This window comes from Pantherophis guttatus, chromosome 8 (assembly GCF_059756535.1).
Source record: "Pantherophis guttatus breed Tessera chromosome 8, ASM5975653v1, whole genome shotgun sequence".
Lineage (NCBI taxonomy): Eukaryota > Metazoa > Chordata > Lepidosauria > Squamata > Colubridae > Pantherophis > Pantherophis guttatus.
In genome coordinates, this window is record NC_142070.1 from 24251678 (window position 1) to 24270700 (window position 19023).

Below are 19023 nucleotides of genomic sequence, written 5' to 3' on the forward strand. Positions count from 1 at the left end.
CTTCACTTTCTTCCAATGCCCTTTCTTCTTTTTTAGTTATCTGGTATATTTGGAATATTTCAGGTCCATCTATGCTCCTTGATAAATAGTCTGTCAACATCAATGCATGGAAGAGGCAGAATTCATTGTCATTATTTTTCTGGTCTTCCTGTCCAGGCCTTTTACTTCAGTTTGAGTCCAGTCCACAATTTCAGCTTTATACCTAGTGCAACCTTATTCTGTTGTTTCTATGCTGTTCTAGATGCTCAGTTATTCTTTCAGTTTCAGTTCCTCTTGTTTTTAAATTAGAGGATAAGGCTAAGAAGAGGGTGCTTGATTTGGGAATAAGAATAATTAAATAGCAAGACTGGCTTCTTCTTCAACCAATTCCTCCTGATTTGTCTCTTGAGGTACTTCTAGCAAGGCTTCAATTACTTTGTCATGGATATTCACAGAAGCCAACAGGAATTTATTAAGAACTAATCACACAGTTACATAAAAGAAACCATAACTTTTCAGAGCATAATAGTTTAGTTTATCAGTGTAATGCATTAAACACAGTATACCTTAATTTCAGAAAAATAGAATTGCCTACGAAATCCTAGTAAACAAGATGTAAAATGTGGGCTGGACTAATATCGAATATCGAACTTGTTGAACAATTGTGTCCAATATACCTATCCAGGCTCCAGGTCCCGCTGAACAAAGATGTCAGGTGATTCTGATTATGATCCTATTATAGGTCCTGTATTCTTCCTTGTATTTATAAACGATTTGGATGAACAGTAAGAAAATGATTATCAGATTTATGTATGATATAGAAATGGCAGGGTGAGGGGAACACATTGAATTCCTTAGAACAGGAGTGCCAAACTTGCGATGTCACATTGTCGTCACCTGGCGTATTGCGATTTTTTCCCCCTTCACTAAACCGGGGGTGGCCATGGCGTGATGCACCTGGCTCGTGGGCCGCGAGTTTGATAGCATTGCTTTAGAAGAATGTATCAATATTCCATAGGCTTTTGACAAATTCAAAGGACAGAAAACAATAACATTAATTTCACTACTACAAGTATAATGTCTATTTAGCTAGAGGAAAAAAAAATCAAAAGCATGAGGATAGATTGGTAGAACCTATAATTGACAGCAGTTCATGCACGATCCTGTGTGTCTTGGTGGATCACAAGCTGAACATGAGCCATCAATGCAATAGGGCTGTTTATGTAATCCTATACAAAATACAATCCCAGGTTACATAAACAAAAAACAGTACCAAGATCAAGGGAAGTCATTATTCTTCACTATTTCTGTGTTATTCAGACCATATCTAGAATACTTTGGAAAACAGAATTTTAGGAAGGATGTACTCAGCCTGGAGCATATTCATGGGAAAACAACTATGATAAAGCTTTGGGAATTAAAAAAAAAAAACCCATGTGATGTGTTGCATTAATTTACAGATAGCATAGTGATTAGATAATTGTAGGCTAACTCCAACTAATTGGAGTCAATTAGTTAATCATAATAATGAATATATTTGTGCCTTCAGATCAGTGTTAATACCTGATGACTGCAGCTGTTTTAGCAAGTTTTTTTGGGGGGGGGCATGGTTTGCCATTCCTCTTTTCTAGGCTAGGACTGAGAGACTGGGCCAAGGTCACCCTGCTGGCTTTGTGCCTAAGGGGGGACCTAGCACCTCTTAACCACTACTACACCAAACTACTACATCAATATCAAAAAGATATTTAATAAATATCAGTAAAATGCAGCTTCTTATTTAAGTCAGACCAATTGAACTCAAGGATGTGCTTCTCAATACTGCTTTTAAAGATATTTTTAAAAATAACATGGAGCAAAGTTTGGTGCTCTACCTCCTCCCCTTTTCAATAAAAAATTAATATACTGGTCCAGCTGTGGAGTTCACATTTTTTTTACTACTGGTTCTGTGGGCGTGGCTTGGTGGGCCTGGTGTGGCTTGGTGGGCGTGGTGTGGCTTGGTGGGCGGGCAGGGGAAGGATACTGCAAAATCCCCATTCCCATCACTCTGGGACCAGCCAGAGATGGTATTTGCCGGTTCTCCAAACTACTCAAAATTTCGTCTACCGGTTCTCCAGAACCTGTCAGAACCTGCTGGATTTCACTCCTGCACTGGTCCCAATAAAATGAGAAATGATAATTAAAATTACTAAAACCTAGCTCGTGGCTATTTGTAACTATTTATAGCTATGGTTTTAAAAGTCTTCATTTGCAAATTATTTTCAGTGCAGCTTGTGTTTCCTTAAAGGTTACACCTTGCTAGTACTTGGAAAGGGGGTTCCCAGGAAATCCTCAGTCTGCAGGCTACCTTGGTAAATCGGAAGATGAGATATTCATCCTATAAGCGCAGACCTTTTGTAAGAAAAAGTAGAAATCACATGAAAGCATGCAGGCTTAGGTAAATGCGGACGGTTATTATCGCTTAAATATTATTCTAAAACAGAGGTCTTCAAACTTGGCCGCTTTAAGACTTGTGGACTTCAACTCCCAGAATTCTCCAGCCAGCTATGTTATGCTGGCTGGAGAATTTTGGGACTTGCAGTCCACAAGTCTTAAAGCGGCCAAGTTTGGGGACCCCTGTTCTAAAACATAACACTACGTTTTAATACAGTGTTTTTCAACCTTGGAAGCTTAAAGATGGGTGGACTTCAACTCCCAGAATCCCCCAGCCAGCGCTGCTGGCTGGAGGATTCTGGGAGTTGAAGTCCACCCATCTTCAAGCTACCAAGGTTGAGAAACACTGTTTTAATAGAAATACCGCCTAGTCTGATAAGCTGAACAATTCAATAACCTAAAAGTCTTGTGGGTTGTTTTGGCTAAAGAGGGAGGTTTTTGGTTTTGTTTTACAGTAATATACAGCACTATTTATATTTATAGTGTAAAATGACGGCTGTAAATTCCTGACGCAGTAAGAAAACTGCCTTTAACGCTTGTCATTCTATTTTAAATTTGAAAGGGAAAGCTTTTCCCCCCTCCTTCGGAGAAAAATGGTAGCGCCCACTTTCCTTTCCTTGGGAGCTGAACGGAGCGACGTAACCGCACTTCCGGTTTCGTAGGTTCCACGTTTCAACTTTAACCTTTCCCCGCTGCCGCCTTCTTTCTCTTCCGGGGCAAGCCTTCGCTTGGTGAGTCCCTAATTAGGGCAAGGTGTGTTGGGGAGGGGGGGTTGATTTTAATCGGTTTCCATCCGTTGTGTAGAAAAATTGGGGGAACTCAAAAGATTTGTCGTGACGCGGCTGGGAGCCTGGTGTGAAGAATGGAGGGTGTTTGGTTGCGATAAATGGAAGGAATAGGAGAGAAGGAGGTCGCGATGGCGATGGCAGGAAGGAGGCCTCTCAGCCTGGCCTTGGACTAATAAGGCCTTCTCGAAACCTGTCCGTCGTTATATGTGATCTTGAGTCTCCAGCTTGTTTTAACGGGCACAGCATTGAGCAGTTCGTTTCCGTGGCTGCTCGCTCATCTGTAGTTTTTTTTTTCTTTCTGCAGTAGATAGAAACATTATAGGATTTTAGGATTTGTGGTATCATGCAAATATATTTGCCACCTGCCCAAAAATATTTTCTGATGATGTTACCCTTCATTTGGGTTAATGAAACGTCTGCAAGAAAACAAGCAAGCTCAGAGAGCACCAAGGACCCCTCAGAAATCTTTTCCTAGGACCAATTTTTGTTAGAGACATTTTTTTGGGACGGGGAGAGGGAAAATGTTCGTGCATCAGGTTTTTTTTTTTCTTTCAATTTTAGACTACCTTGTGTAGCAGTTTTTGCTTATGCTCATCTCCCCATGAAGTATCCGGGGAGGACTGCTTGGGTGGGTGTGGGTGGAAGTAGTATAAACTGTTGGTTTGGATTAGCACAGGGATGGGCAACTGTGGCCCTTTTACAACCTGTGGACTTCAACTCCCAAAATTGCTGAGTCAGCTTGGCTGTCTCAGGAATTCTGGGAGTTGAAGTCCACAGGTTGTAAAAGGGCCACAGTTGCCCACCCCTGGATTAGCAGAATCTGGGTGCAAATCTTTGCTTTTCATGTAAGGGCGAAGGCTTTGAGAGTTAGAGCGCATCAGCATTTTTAAACAACGTACCAAATGTGACGGACATGCTTAATAGTGTTGGTATAAAAATATACTGCTCAAAAAAATAAAGGGAACAGGAGGAGAAGACATCCAAGATCTTAATGAATGAAATAGTCTTATTAAATACTTTGTTCTTTACATACAGTAGTTTATACACTGCTCAAACAACTAAAGAACACAAAACTACTGTATGTAACAAAGTATTTAATAAGGCTATTTCATTCATTCAGATCTTGGATGTCTTCTGCTTCTGTTCCCTTTATTTTTTTGAGCAGTGTATTTTCACCTTATGACGTTTTCTGTCCACAAGAATAAAAAAAAGTTATTTGTGCTTAATGTCAGCAGCATGACTTATAATCAAGAGTGCAAAGTAGCATTCGATGTGATGAATTCTGACTCTTAGCATTCCCACACTGTAATTATCCAGAGATTATGGATACTGTAATCCAAGCCAATGGGACATTGGAGATGGCTGGTATATGGCTAAATCCAAACAGTTCTAGTCCAGCAATGATCCTTCTCACATTCCATTCACTTTTTTCTTGTTTTAGGCATTGAAAATGGTCCAACGTCTGACATACCGGCGTAGGCTGTCCTACAATACAGCCTCTAACAAGACCAGGCTGTAAGTCCAATCTAGAATTCTTGCCTATTCTCTAATTGAATGTGTTTTGTTTGAGTTTGTGACCATACTATTTGTTATCTGGTTCATATAGGTCCAGGACACCTGGTAATAGGATTGTTTATCTTTATACTAAGAAAGTTGGCAAGGCCCCAAAGTCTGCATGCGGTGTATGCCCAGGAAGACTTCGTGGTGTAAGTCTTTTTTTTTTTTTTAAATAAACTAGCTTTGTACAAAGACCAAGCTGCAGGACACAAGACAATTTATATGAGAAAATCAGATTTGTGTGACTCTGGAGAAATAACTTAGGTTTTTTTCATTGTGAAAATCTATATTTCATATCGGTAGTGGGTTTTCTTTGCCTTATATTGCTTTGTGTATGTGTTTGTATACTATAAACATATAGCAATATATATTACTAATAAGTGTTTAGTAATTCACTGATAACTTACTATTCACATGACTTCTTTTATGTCCTTTTCTATTGATTTGTATTTAAATAGGTATAATATAACTTCAAATTTAGTAGCAGTTTTTAACTTTCAGAAAACAATGCTAGACAACAACGTGATTGTTGAGGAACTAAAATACTTTACTTGCTAGAATTGCCTCTTTTAAGGCAGCATTTTTCTTTTCTCCTTTAAAAGTTCTTTAGAGAGAACATTAACTTTTGAAGTGATGTGGTAAATACAGTGGTATATTCCAGCTGCACAGATACCTATTAGTTCTGTCACATTTATTTTCTTATTCTTAATCATATGTTGTATGGCCAGCTATCTCACTAAAGGTGAATGTGGGTGGCATGAAATCATCCAATAAAGCAACCCATAAAAATATTAAAAAGCATCAACAATTAAAAATTACTAAAATTATGCAAACCCTAGGCATGGAAGAGAGTGAGTATATCTATCTCAGTAATGGAGCTATCCAAATATGTCTCTGGTTCCTGGGATCCCTCCCGCTGTCATAACAAGCAGATCTTCAGGGATTTAGGGAACATTATGGGTGGACCCAACCTAACCTCTGGTGTGGTGGGAGAGAAAATGTTCCATGAAACAGGGACTAGGCCAGAGAAGGCCCACTTCCTGGGATCTACCAAATGTAAGTCCCTGACAGATGATCCTCAGCATATCTTCTCTGTCAGATGAAATGGAACAAGCTGATGTAGTCATATGTATGAAACTATTAATATTTGAAGTAATTTCAGGAAGTGTGGGTTTATCTGTTGCAAGAATATTGTTAACAGCCAAGTCCAAATTTTGACAAACTTAATAGTATTTTAATGAAATACATAGAAAAATACATCATGCCTATCTGAAATCTCCATTTCAGTGAATCTATTCTGAATATTTTTCTTTTTGGTATAAAACAATATAGTCTTTGAAATTAAAACAAGTTTATTCATTTATAATACTTATTCAGAAATCTTTTGTCATATCATTATGAATGGGTGATTTATATAAGCACAAAAATTATAAGGGCTCTTTTTAATCCGATAAATTTCAGGGGTGAGTTACAAGAATATGTTATTTTATTTTCTACAGGTCCGCGCTGTTCGTCCAAAAGTTCTTATGAGACTTTCCAAAACAAAGAAACACGTTAGTAGAGCCTATGGAGGTTCTATGTGTGCTAAATGTGTTCGTGACAGGTAAATGATATTTTAGTACAATTTTGCTGAATTTCATAGGTTCATTTGAATGTACCCCAATTACATATATGATATAGTTTGTTCTCTGTCAGTTATCCACAAAACTATGGATGAGAACATAGTTTAGTCACCTACTTTAGAATAGTTTTAAGGCATGTTGATGTAAAGTTAATTGAAATGTTGAAAGTAACCTAGAGAGCTATATCCATCTACCTTGTTTTATTTTACCTTTCCATTAACAGTTGGAATATCTTGCAATTGTAAGCTTACTGATCAATTGGAAAGGGGGAAAATGCATATATTTGTAACCCATGGAGGCAACTTGATGCTAAAGAGTCTGTTTTATAAAAAATGTCCTTTGTAAACTTAACAAAATTAGAATTAGAAAAAGAACTACTGTTTCTTCCTACTTCTTCATAAAGGCTTTATTTTAACATGACATGTAGATTGGATCTACTGACAAATACTAAATTTTCAAGTGATGCCTGTTATAATTGTGGTATGGCTTGTTGCTGAATTATAACAATGCTTTGTTATTTTTATTTTTATTTTTTAGAATCAAGAGAGCATTCCTTATTGAGGAGCAGAAGATTGTTGTTAAAGTACTGAAGGCACAAGCACAGAGTCAAAAATCAAAGTGATTTTTTGTATTCTCACCCAATAAATGAAGATTTAAATAATCTACGAGATGATTTTTCCTGAATATTAAACTATTGGCAAGAGCAAAGATATGAGATCCTAAAATATGGTCCTTTTCCATTCATTTTTGGTAGTACTGCTTCTAAACTTTACAGTTAAACTGCAAAACATTTTTCTTTTTGTATTGTGCTAATAATGGTATTTACAAAGTCAGAATAATTTACAATTAATCAGACATGAAAGAGACATTGGTGTACAAAAAAAAAAAAAACCTGTCAAAAGAAATCAGGAAGAGAAAATATTGTAGGTGATTGAAAGCCTGAGTATCAATAATGGTGCCTGGTTTTTCAGGTATATGTTTAAGGTGAGTGGTGTATAAAGTTAAAAGCATTTATAATGCTGTACTGATAACTAGAAAAACAATCACTTCTAAAAGGCAATTGTCCAGTTAAATAATTATGACTAGGTAAGGGTGGGGGGATCTTGGAAATCATTATATTTACTTATTTATTATTTATTTTATTATTCATATTTCTATGCCGCCCACTCTCCGAGGACTCTGGGCGGCTTACACCAAAGACAGTATACAAAATAGCATATTGCCCCCAACAATCTGGGTCCTCATTTTACCCACCTCGGAAGGATGGAAGGCTGAGTCAACCTTGAGCCGGTGAGATTTGATCCGCTGATCTGCTGAACTAGCAGTCAGCTGAAGTAGCTGCAGTATTGCACCCTAACCACTGCGCCACCTCGGCTCATGTTTAACTTGCTGTTTAACCTAACTTGCTGTTAGGGTTTATCATAAATAGATTTATCAAACAACTGGAACCAATATTGAATTAAATAACTAGTATCTATTTTACCGCACAATAATCTTTCTTTTTTTTATAAGAAAAGTTTTTATTTTATAAACATTCAAACAAACATACAATATAAAATCAATCAGTTAATATATCATCTGAATACATCTTTCTTTCTACATCTTACTCCTCCAATAACTGTCATTCTTAATATTGTCATTTCATTATTTATACATTTCCCCCACATTTACTTTTCTGTTAAAACATTTCTCTATTCAACACTTTTATCCCACCCCAACCCTTTTCTGCATTTTAAAACGGAGTTAAAGTGTTACTTGCAATTTTTTTTTCCTTTTTTCTCCTGATTTGCTCTGTCTGCAATCAAGGTAAAGATGTTAAAAAGTCCCCTCATTTATTTTCAGCAGATTTTGGTCGCGGCTTCTAGCTCCGCTTCAGCGGAGTCGTCCCTGGTCCGGAGCAGCTTGACAGGCTTCAAAAGGGAGCCCACACCCTTCGTGCCCCAGGATTTCTCCTAGCGCAGTTGGGGGGCTCTACCCCCACTTGTCGGCTCTTCTCTCTCCCCTTTGCCCGGGGACAGGGTTCCAAGCCTCCAGACAGCTGTTTTTCGGCTGTTCTGGGGCTTTTACGGAACCGGGGATTGGGCGCTCGTAAAAGAGCGTCTTCGAGGCTCGCGGAGCCAACCGGAAGTCCCGCACAATAATCTTGTGAAGGGTGGATGGACAGTGACTGGTATCAAATCAGCCAGTAAATGCTATAATTGATTTTCTCCTTGATGGCAGTTCAGCACAACCACTGAACAGTGTTAAGTATAACTAATTACCTAGTTAAATATTCTAATAATGACTTGTTCAAATGCCTTTCCAAATATTCATTACAGAGGTGGGTTTCACATAATTTTACCATCTGTTCGCTGTGCATCGAAAATGTGAACAGGCTTGCTTCACTTGTGCATGCGCCTTCCACGCATGTGCTTTGCTTGCGCGCACATCTTAGAGAATATAGCTAAATAGGACAGCATGTCACCACTACCAGTTCTCCCAAACCGGCTGAATACCACCAGTGATTCATTAATTTTAGAAGACTTTGCTGACCGAAAGAGAATTACAATATTTTCTAATTAAAGTATGTATTGTGAATGAGCATTGATAAGTGTTCGGTAACCCTTCAAATTTTAGGTAAGTAAAATCTTATCAGATAAAATAATCTTTTCATCTAATTACCCAGTCTCCTGATTTTCAGATGCCCTTGGAGAAAATCAAACAAGTTGTGATATACAATAGAATTTGATATATCTGTTTTTGTTCCTCCTGTACCAAGCCCACATAGTTCTCATTGTAGTTTTTATAGAAGTCATACGCTTCCTTAGCATAACACCCCAACTAGTGTACAACTATAGGAAGTAGAATCATTTTTAAAAATTAAAATGAGATTCAAAAGTTTATTAACTATGAAGATAGAATAATCTGTTTTTTTAAAAAAATTGGTAAATATCTTTCAAAACATCATCTTGATTATACATTCCATGTGTTTTAAGATAAATTCCTGCAATATGTATTGGATGCATTTGACAATGCATCTAGAGTTGGCAGAAGGATTTGAATCAAATATGCAAAGAGCAATGCTGACCATTTCTATAATCTTCAATTACTGTTGCTATTTATTTTCTGAAGAGAACAACCTAAATGTTTCATTATTTTTGATGTCAAAAATAATCAGCTTGTCAAACTGAGAAAGTAGTATAATAATACAGAATTTATTTTCTTTAATCACTTATAAGGGCCAAGTGTTTAATTTGGGGATATTTAAACAATCACCCTCAACATTGTAGCTTTGAAATATTTTGAACTACATTTCTCAGCATTCTTGACAATTGGCTTTGTTTTTTCAAGTTTATGGGAATTCTCCAAACATCTGAAGAAAGCTGCATTGGAAAAACATGTTTCAGATCCAATGCTATCATTTGCATTTTTATGGAGGGAATGAATAGCACACATTACTTTGATAGCTTTAGTTTGTGAATTGAATTTTTTCTTACCTGGTCTGAGCTATTAGTGTTTCCAGAAGAGACAGACTAATATAATTGAACTGCAAACATACATATAGTAGGACAGAGTCCAATGTTAGGATTACAGCATTGTATCCATAGACTTTGACTTCATATGTTGTGCTATGTTAGGCAAATCACAATGGTTAACAAATCAGAGTTTAAATACTAAACCAGAACCAACAAATGAGTCACATGATGTGAGAAACCGCTGGTATCTATCAAAGGTAAATTCAGAATAAAAGTACTGTATATAAAGTTTCATAAAATAACTACCATTTCATTTTATGTGTGTAAATGATTAGGCTAAGTGGCATGAATAAAATGGAAAGTAATGCTAAAATAGTGGCTACTGCTAATGAAAACCAGAATTTAGAACTCTTAAAAATCAAGGGCTGCAAAATCAGGGATTTAAAATAAAGCACAACTACTAGATTTTTAGCTGCTGAGCTCTTAAGAAAACCTGAACCACTTTTCTGTGTCTCGAGATTCTGGACATATATTCAGCAAAGAAGTTCCAAATCTTTCAGTCAACCATTAGGGAACTGACACAAAATAATAGCAGGGTTTTAAGAGATTCATAATTCTCGGGCGAGAGGTAGAGAAGAGCCAAGGGAAATTGGGTGAGAAAAGAGCTGAGTTAAGGTTGGAACTACAAAATTTGCATACATCCAGAATTTCATCTCAGCCTTAAAGAACGTTACATCTCCATATTTATTTAATTGAGGTTTAGCCTATTCTGCAGAAGGAAAACGAACAAATTAAGAAAAATAGATAGGCTAGCGAAAGCATAGTTGAGCAGAAGCCCAATTTCTGTGAGGAATTACAACTATAGTTGTCTTAATTCAGGGGTCCCCAACCTTGGCAACTTTTAAGACTTGTGGACTTCAACTCCCAGAGTTCCTCAGCCAGCAAAGCTGGCTGAGGAACTCTGGGAGTTGAAGTCCACAAGTCTTAAAAGTTGCCAAGGTTGGGGACCCCTGGTCTAATTGAAAAAAACCTCATTGTCCCTCGCACAGAATTGCAGTCTCTGGCTGGGGCGGCATCTTTTCAAACCACCTTCCAGGAAAAATACACGTATTAAACTCCAAGCTATACCATTGGCTGGTCCCATTTTGATTGTGGGCGCGGCTTTTACGTCATCCACTTCCGCCAGGGCCACGTTTATTCATTAAATGACCACGTCGAGCATGTTTAAGGTCCTGGAAGGTTAATATCGGGTTAAACGGCTTTCATCACGATAGAATGCCACCTGGTAAAACTTTTCTACCAGTAACCTGTCATTAAAAACTCGGCCCTTTTTCCGCCCATCGTTTTATTCGCTTCGTTTCTCTCCTTTAGTTAGTTCGCAGCTACAGCGTTCGCGTTCTTTCCCTTCCAGGACATGACTTTTCGGCAGTTCCGTTACAGTGCTTACGGTGGCCGCGATAGGTCAGCCCCAGTTAACCGAACTCGGTGGGCAGGAAGGCAGCGGCTACGAGATTGGCGAGGCTGGAGCTGGGATCGCTATGGAGACCCTCTACCGAGTGCCGTTTCTGGTGCTGGAATGCCCCAACATTAAACTGAAGAAGCCGAGCTGGGTGCACATGCCCTCGGCCATGACGGTCTACGCGCTAGTGGTGGTTTCTTACTTCCTCATCACGGGAGGTAATGCCAGAGACAGCGAAGGGCTGAAGCCGACGGGGTAGGACGCAGAGGGTCCCCCCCCCCACCCCCAGGTGAAGGAGATCAGGAGCCGCCTCCCAGCCAGGCTGTACCATGTTGGTGGGGGGGGGGAGAAAGAGACGAGGAGGGCGACGCCCGAATACCCACCGCCTCCTCCGTCACGCCGGGGACCCCCTTTCCTTCCCCCGCTCGACCCTTACAGAGCCCTTCTGCCCCTGCCCGCTCCTAATGTAAATTATGCATGCGGCGAAAAAACACTCCGATGTTCCCTTGAAAAGTCTTTCCAGGTGACAAGTCTGTAGAGCAGAGGTCTTCAAACGTGGCAGTTTTAAGACTTGTGGACTTCAACTCCCAGAATTCTCCAGCCAGCTATGCTATGCTATGTTGGCTGGAGAATTCTGGGAGTTGAAGTCCACAAGTCTTAAAGCGGCCATGTTTGGCGATCCCCTCCTGTAGAGATTCCCAGTTAACCAGGTCATGGTTGTCCCAAAGGGACAACTCAGATAAACCTCCAAGTGGAGGGTGGTGGTTGTTGTTTTTTATTTCATCTCTTTCCTGACATCCCTAGTTGTCTGCAGTTCTGCAGCACAGCCCAAGTGCAAAGCCTCAATTTGTCCCCTCCAAGGCAAGGAGGGGTTTGTAAGGATAGAAAGTTATGGATCAGTGAACAATACAGTCACCAAAGAACAATACAGTAACAGTATCTCCTTCTGTTATAGGGAATTCCACTGGCTCAGCCACCCTTTGTCCTTTTCTGAGCTGTGCCTTCTAGTCAGACTAGACTCTGGCAACTGCCTCTCAGTAGCCTCAAGGAGTCTGTAAAAAGAATGCAAATGACCAGCTGTCTGCAAGGAATATAAATCCTTCCATTCCCCAGTCAGAGCTGAAGAAGCTTCTTGGATGAGAAGCGAAACATCTTCCAAGACAAAAACAAGAAAGTACAGTTGCCTCCTAAAAAAGCACCTTTGGAACAACCATGACCTGGATGACTGAGAATCTCTACAGACTTTTAGCTATGCAATTTGGGATGGACACCCTTGGAATGGTGTGGGAGTAACAATGGATTTCCACAGGAAAAAATTGCAGACTACAGGAACCAAGAGCACTACTCAGGTGACCCTGAGGACACAGATAAACCTCCGAGTTCTTCAAGGGCCCTCTAAAAAATGCAAATGACCAGCTGTCTGCAAGGAATATAAATCCTTCCATTCCCCACCATCCTGTCAGAGCTGAAGAAGCTTCTTGGATGAGAAGCGAAACGTCTTCAAAGAAAATACAAAGTCCAGTTGCCTCCTGAAAAAGCAACTTTGGGATTTCCAGGAGACAGGCTTCAGCTTTTTCTTAAGCTTGTGGTGTCCGAGCTGCAAAACCCCTGGTCTATAACTAGAAGGGTCTTCAGCAACCCTTACGATTCGCTCACTCTCTTCCTCTCTGCCATGATCCTTTCCCTTTTTTGCGGTACCTAAAAGTTTGCAGGAGAGCTATGAGTCCTTGGTGACTTTGGGATCGGACAGTCTCAAGCCTAAGAAATCTTGTCAAGAAAGGACAAGATTTCTATAAGAGATCCTCAGTCATCCAGGTCATGGTTGTCCCAAAGGTGTTTTTTCTCAGGAGGCAACTGGACTTCCTTGTTTTTCTTTGAAGGCATTTTGCTTCTCATCCAAGAAGCTTCTTCAGCTCTGACTGGGGAATGGAAGGATTTATATTCCTTGCAGACAGCTGGTCATTTGCATTCTTTTTAGAGACTCCTTGAGACCACTGGGAGGCTGTTGCTAGAGTCTAGTCTGACTAGAAGGCACAGATCAGAAAAGGAGGAAGAGTGGCTAAGCCAGAGGAATTCCCTATAACAAAAGGAGATATTGTTAAATTTTAGTTACTGTATTGTTCTTTAGTTACTGTATTGTTCACTTATCCATAACTTTCTATCCTTACAAATCCTCCTTACCTTGGAGGGAACAAATTGAAGCTTTGCACTTGGGTTGGCATATCTGTGCTGCAGAACTGCAGACAACTAGGGATGTCAGGAAAGAGATGGGGAAAAAAAACCTTTTACCTCTTAGTTACATTCTAGTATTTTTCTATATTTTTGTAGCCCAAGTCTGAAAAAGTCTACTCTGTATAATCAGTTTTGCTGATGGATGGAGCAGGGAATAGGCAGCTCCTCAACAGTTGTAAAAGGGTCATTATAAGCCTAAAAGAAAATTAACTGCAAGATTCCATATTTTCATTTAAGGGCTTGCTTGCTTAATTTTGCCACATTGAATTTTGTTGCATTCTTAAAATGTTTGAATACATTTTACATTTTACATTAAGTGCTTCTGTTCTGTATGTTGAAAATACAGTAAAATGTAATTGAAAATTATTTAGAAATCCCAAACTCCATTAGTCCAAGAAGGTAGACTTACTGAAGGTGAGTATCACTCACTTCTAGCCAATTTTGCACAAAGAAGGTTTGGATCCTCCTGTGTCCATGAAGTAAATCAAAGGACTTTTTAGAAGAGAAGTAAATTTTACTGCTAAAAATTGGCTGAAGGAAATTTGAAAAGTAGCTAACTAATAAAACCTTGATGGAGGGTATGTTTCTATATATTGCAGCATTAGAACCTGAGGACAGGCAAAAGTGATGGTTTTGAACTTTTAAGAAACACCTATGTAACTATTAGCAAGAGAATGACAGACTTGTGAACGCTACCTTCCTTTTTGGAAGAATTCTTTTTAATTATTTTTCTTTATAATTTTTTTTTTCCTCTGTAGGAATAATTTATGATGTGATTGTAGAACCTCCTAGTGTTGGTTCAATGACTGATGAACATGGACATCAACGGCCTGTGGCATTCTTGGCATACAGGTAAGATGTAATTAATATTAAAAGTATATCAAAATATTAAAAAATATTGCAAAATTATTATAGTGTCAAATCTCTTGTCTACAAGAAAGAAGGATTTTAGTAGCATATTTTCATTATTATTATTAATTATTATTGTTATTTTGGTACGGATGTGCAAAATTGGTTAATCTGAGAGGATATTGTTCCAGTGTGTTCTGGCAGATTTCATCTCTTTCTGGATTCTTCCAGATCATATTATTCAGGGGAAGGGGGAGTGGAGAAAATTGGGCAGTTTTGACGTAAATTCTAAGTAGAAGCAGTTCAAGGTGTTCCAGGGGTGATCTGACCTTGTGTCTAAAATGTTGTATTTGGAACACTTTGAGCTATTTCTGGATTATTTACTTCAAAAGATTTCTAAGTCTCACTCCCTGGAACAGCATAGTCCAAAGAAAAGCACAATAAAGCAGAACAATCTAGAATTCTCCAGAACAGTCCAGCCAAGACTGAAGAATTTTGTACATTCCTTTTTTAGTCTGGAGACCTTTTTTTCCCCCTTCCCAGTGCACTGTAAAGTCTATGTTAACTGCTTATTACATTTGTTTTTCCTGGTTTGTTTTATTGCCCTTTTTATTTAGATTTATGGTGTATGGATTATTTTTGTTCCTATTTCTGGTTTTCCCTTAGTTTCTTTTTTCTTTTTCCTGTTTTCATCATCTTTCTTTCTTTCTTTCTTTCTTTCTTTCTTTCTTTCTTTCTTTCTTTCTTTCTTTCTTTCTTTCTTTCTTTTTTTGAATGATCAAAGAAAATGAGGATAGCAGCCAGTGGACTATGGTGGCTGAAGTAGATATATTAAATGTGTGCGAGGGCAGTTTCCAAAAATGTTGAAAGTAAATTTGGACTTTGGTTCGCTCCAAATAATAAACGTTCAGCAGTTCGAATCCCTAGTGCCATGTAATGCAGTGAGCTCCCGTTACTTGTCCCAGCTTCTGCCAACCTAGCAGTTTGAAAACACATAAAAAATGCAACTAGAAAAATAGGGTCCACCTTTGGTGGGAAGGTAACAGTGTTCGGTGCGCCTTTGGCATTTAGTCATGCCGGCCACATGACCACGGAGACGTCTTTGGACAGCGCTGGCTCTTCGGCTTTGAAACAGAGATGAACACCGCTCCCTAGAGTCGGGAACGACTACCACATATGTGCGAGGGGACCCTTTACCTTCAATAATAAACGTTTGAAACTGACACCTATCCCAGCTCTTTCAGCAGATTTCTCACCTTGTTTTAATGCCATTAATTCCCTAATAGGTCAGGACAAAAGGCATGTTTACCTACAAGTGAACTTGTCAACATTGTTCTTTTGCCTATCCTGAGTTAGAGGATTATGGGGTCTATTGGTATAAAATTCCTGCATGTATAAATCCCACATAAATTTCTGGACCCTTCTAATGTTGATCATTTACTCATTTTATACGCAGAGTAAATGGACAATACATTATGGAAGGCCTCGCGTCAAGTTTCCTCTTCACAATGGGTGGACTTGGTTTCATAATACTGGATCGTTCCAATGCGCCAAATATTCCAAAGCTGAATAGATTTCTGCTACTATTTATTGGATTTGTGAGCGTCTTGTTGAGTTTTTTCATGGCGAGAGTCTTTATGCGAATGAAATTACCGTAAGTCATTTTTTTTTCTCAGATTCTTTTCTCCCTTATTCTCAATATTTGTTTAAACCAAAATTTAAATTAGCACACAAAAAGAATAAAACTTGAACATAGGTTATTTCAGATTATTTTCTAAAGACATCTTATTTGGAGAAACGCAAGCAAACACGAGTCTATTGGTGTACATTTATTGGGTAGGACTGGCGATTATTACATTTATAAAATTGTAGAAATCAGTTGGAGAAATAAACTATTAATATCTGAGATAAATGAATTAAATATTTTGAAATGCTATCTAGTACTGCATTTTCATAGTACTTTAAGATAATTCAGTGTCATTCCTGGATTAGAAACTTTCAAATAAAGAATAAGATTATGGTTAGTAAAGGTTTTCAGTCTAATAATTGAACATCCAACAAAACACATGTGATTGGTGGTTAATTTGCTTTATAGCCTACTACATATGGACTACAATACATGACCATGTCTTTACACCTGGTGCAGTGGTGGGTTTCAAAAAAATTTACTACCGGTTCTGTGGGCATCGTGTGGCATGCCTTGGTGGGCGTAGCTTGGTGGGCGTGACGGCAAAGATACTATAAAATCTCCATTCCCATCCTAATCCAGGGGAAGGTTACTACAAAATCCCCATTTCTTCCCGATCAGCTGGGATTTGGGAGGGAGAGAATAGATGGGGGCAGGGGCAGTCAGAATTTTTACTACCGGTTCTCTGAACTACTCAAAATTTCTGCTATCGGTTCTCCAGAACTGGTCAGAACCTGCTGAAACCCACCTCTGACTTGGTGCAAGGAGAATCTTCTGCAGTTCCTTTAACAGAAGTACATCTTGCATCTGATCTTTTTTATCCTTCTAAATTATTTCTGTCTTGATCAAGAATGGATTTGTGGTCCTTCACATGTTCTACCTCTGATTACTGGTACTGATAGAATAAGAATTTAGCATTATGTAATGGATTCAACTGTGAACTAAAATAGCATTGCTTTTCTTTCACATTTCCATTCAAACTTTTCTTTGTCTTCTAGGGGCTACTTGATGGGTTAGTGCCTTTTTGGATTGCTGCAGATTGAAGATTGTATTTCCTTCTCATTAGGAAGAAGAATGGATAGCAAAAATACATAGCCCCATCATTCCTATCTAAAGCCACAAGAGAGAGAGAGAGAATGAGTAGACTAACTAAAGGATTGTTTTCTCATTTTCTCCTTATATAAACAGGATTTGTTGCAGGCAGTTAAACAAATGTTTCCCCATTTTTCTTCAGTATTTAAAAAAGGAACATTCTCGGGCCTAAGTGTATTATGTCAGTACAATAGAATCACCACTCTACAATCCTGTTCCCTGTCCTTCATGATCAACCTCAGAGTAATAATTCTATACTTTCCTATCTCCTTGTGAGAGAATCTATTGTGAAGGTAACATTAACTTTTTCCATATTTATAAATAACAACTCCTGGTCAGTGATTGCCACTGTATGTTTAGGAGCTTGATCAGGAAAACAGAAAAGCAACTAGCTTTGTGTTCACCTTTGGATAAGCCAACCTAGAGGACAGAGCAGATCAATTACTTACAAGATATGAAAGAGAGCAGAGTTGGTGGATTGTGGAGAATGCCTGCATGAGGGTGCCACCTCCCTCTAGCATTACTAGCAATTGGTGCTTTAAAATATTCCAGGTAATACAGTCTTCTAGCCACTTGCAAAGGGCACTGAAAAATAACTGTTTCTGCACATGGATTTGTATCTGTGTTGTGTTATGAAGAAAAGATTACACTGACATTCATCTTAGTAGATGAATCTAAACATATGCAAAATAAAACCCTGAATTGTATGATAGTAATTGTTTCTTTAAATTTTTTGAAAACATTAAACATTTTTCTATTAAAACACTGTGTATATTGTATATATTTAGTGCTCTTTTACATTTCTAATAGTCTTGTGCTTTCCTAAGTTTTTTCTACATTTCATAGTACAGATGTGGTTTTTAGTAATATTCTCATTTTTATAGAAGAAGAGATGTGTTTATGAAGGCCATGTAGTGAATCTGTGGCTTTCGGTAGTTCCAGAAACGTTTGCATTATTTCAGATGTAATATTCAAACTAAGGCCGCATATAGATAAATATAAAGCAGGCATGACTATAAAGTTAAAAGTAATTGGCATCACTGATGTGACAGCTAATAAAATTAAAAAAGAAAAAGTGGAAAAAAAGCAAAGGAAAACATTTTAAAATTTGGATTTGTCATCTAAATTTCAATAGTAATAAGTTAAGAAAGTATGTTCAAAGATACTGGAGCAGTGAAAGACATATTTATGAGATTCCCCCTTAAACACACAAGACAGCTTACATTTCAAAAAATCAAAATCAAGTAAAAGCATAAAAGTCCATAGTAAATGATTAATGAAATGAAAGTAGACTGCTGATGGCTGTTTTAAAAGAAAACTATTGGGCTGCAATTCCAAAGCTATAAAGTCACTATAAATGAATAAGACACTTCACCTAAAAAAAACCCTGAAGATGTTACCTAGTCTGGTAACAAAACGTCTGGGAGCCAAACAGAAAGTTTGGAAGACAAACTTGTCTAAAAGTCACTTTCTCTTAATCCCAGAAAATAAGAGGACATTTTAGTTGACAAGATTTTTAAGCAGATAAATACAAACATTTTAAGACTTTAAAATCAGCCCAAGCAAATTTTGAAATAGTATGGAAAGTAATGTTCCTTGCTTAACTTTAAATTATTAACTGAGTACCAGTTTACAAATTCAAACTGTTAAATGGCAGTCCCATATATTCTTAGGGCAGTTCTGATGTATTACCAGATTGTGAATACTTTGGGCTTTATTATGTGGAGCCAAGAAGAAAAGCAAATCGCACCTGGATCAGAGTATATGAAAGTACATATAAACACTGAATAGTTTGGGTACAGAGAGTGGTGCAACTAGTCCAACATCAAATAACATTCAAAAGTTAACATTTATTGAGTTATAAAATTTACCT

General features: G+C 38.1%; 2 protein-coding genes across 3 annotated transcripts; both read left to right on the top strand.

Moving 5' to 3' along the window:
* Positions 1-3052: 3052 nt before the first annotated feature.
* RPL34 (ribosomal protein L34) lies at positions 3053-7037 on the top strand. 2 transcript variants are annotated; one of them, XM_034442253.3, is made up of 5 exons: positions 3053-3140; positions 4639-4712; positions 4804-4903; positions 6254-6357; positions 6914-7037. In XM_034442253.3, the coding sequence occupies exons 2-5, from the start codon at positions 4648-4650 to the stop codon at positions 6996-6998; spliced, it is 354 nt and encodes a 117-aa protein (XP_034298144.1). In that variant the 5' UTR covers positions 3053-3140; positions 4639-4647; the 3' UTR covers positions 6999-7037. The 2 variants fall into 2 exon arrangements, with proteins under 2 accessions (XP_034298144.1, XP_060542902.1); XM_060686919.2 differs by having other exon boundaries at positions 3128-3162.
* Positions 7038-11024: 3987 nt separating this feature from the next.
* OSTC (oligosaccharyltransferase complex non-catalytic subunit) lies at positions 11025-17913 on the top strand. Its single transcript, XM_034442254.3, has 4 exons — positions 11025-11508; positions 14281-14374; positions 15828-16025; positions 17057-17913. The coding sequence occupies exons 1-4, from the start codon at positions 11370-11372 to the stop codon at positions 17073-17075; spliced, it is 450 nt and encodes a 149-aa protein (XP_034298145.1). The 5' UTR covers positions 11025-11369; the 3' UTR covers positions 17076-17913.
* Positions 17914-19023: the final 1110 nt, after the last annotated feature.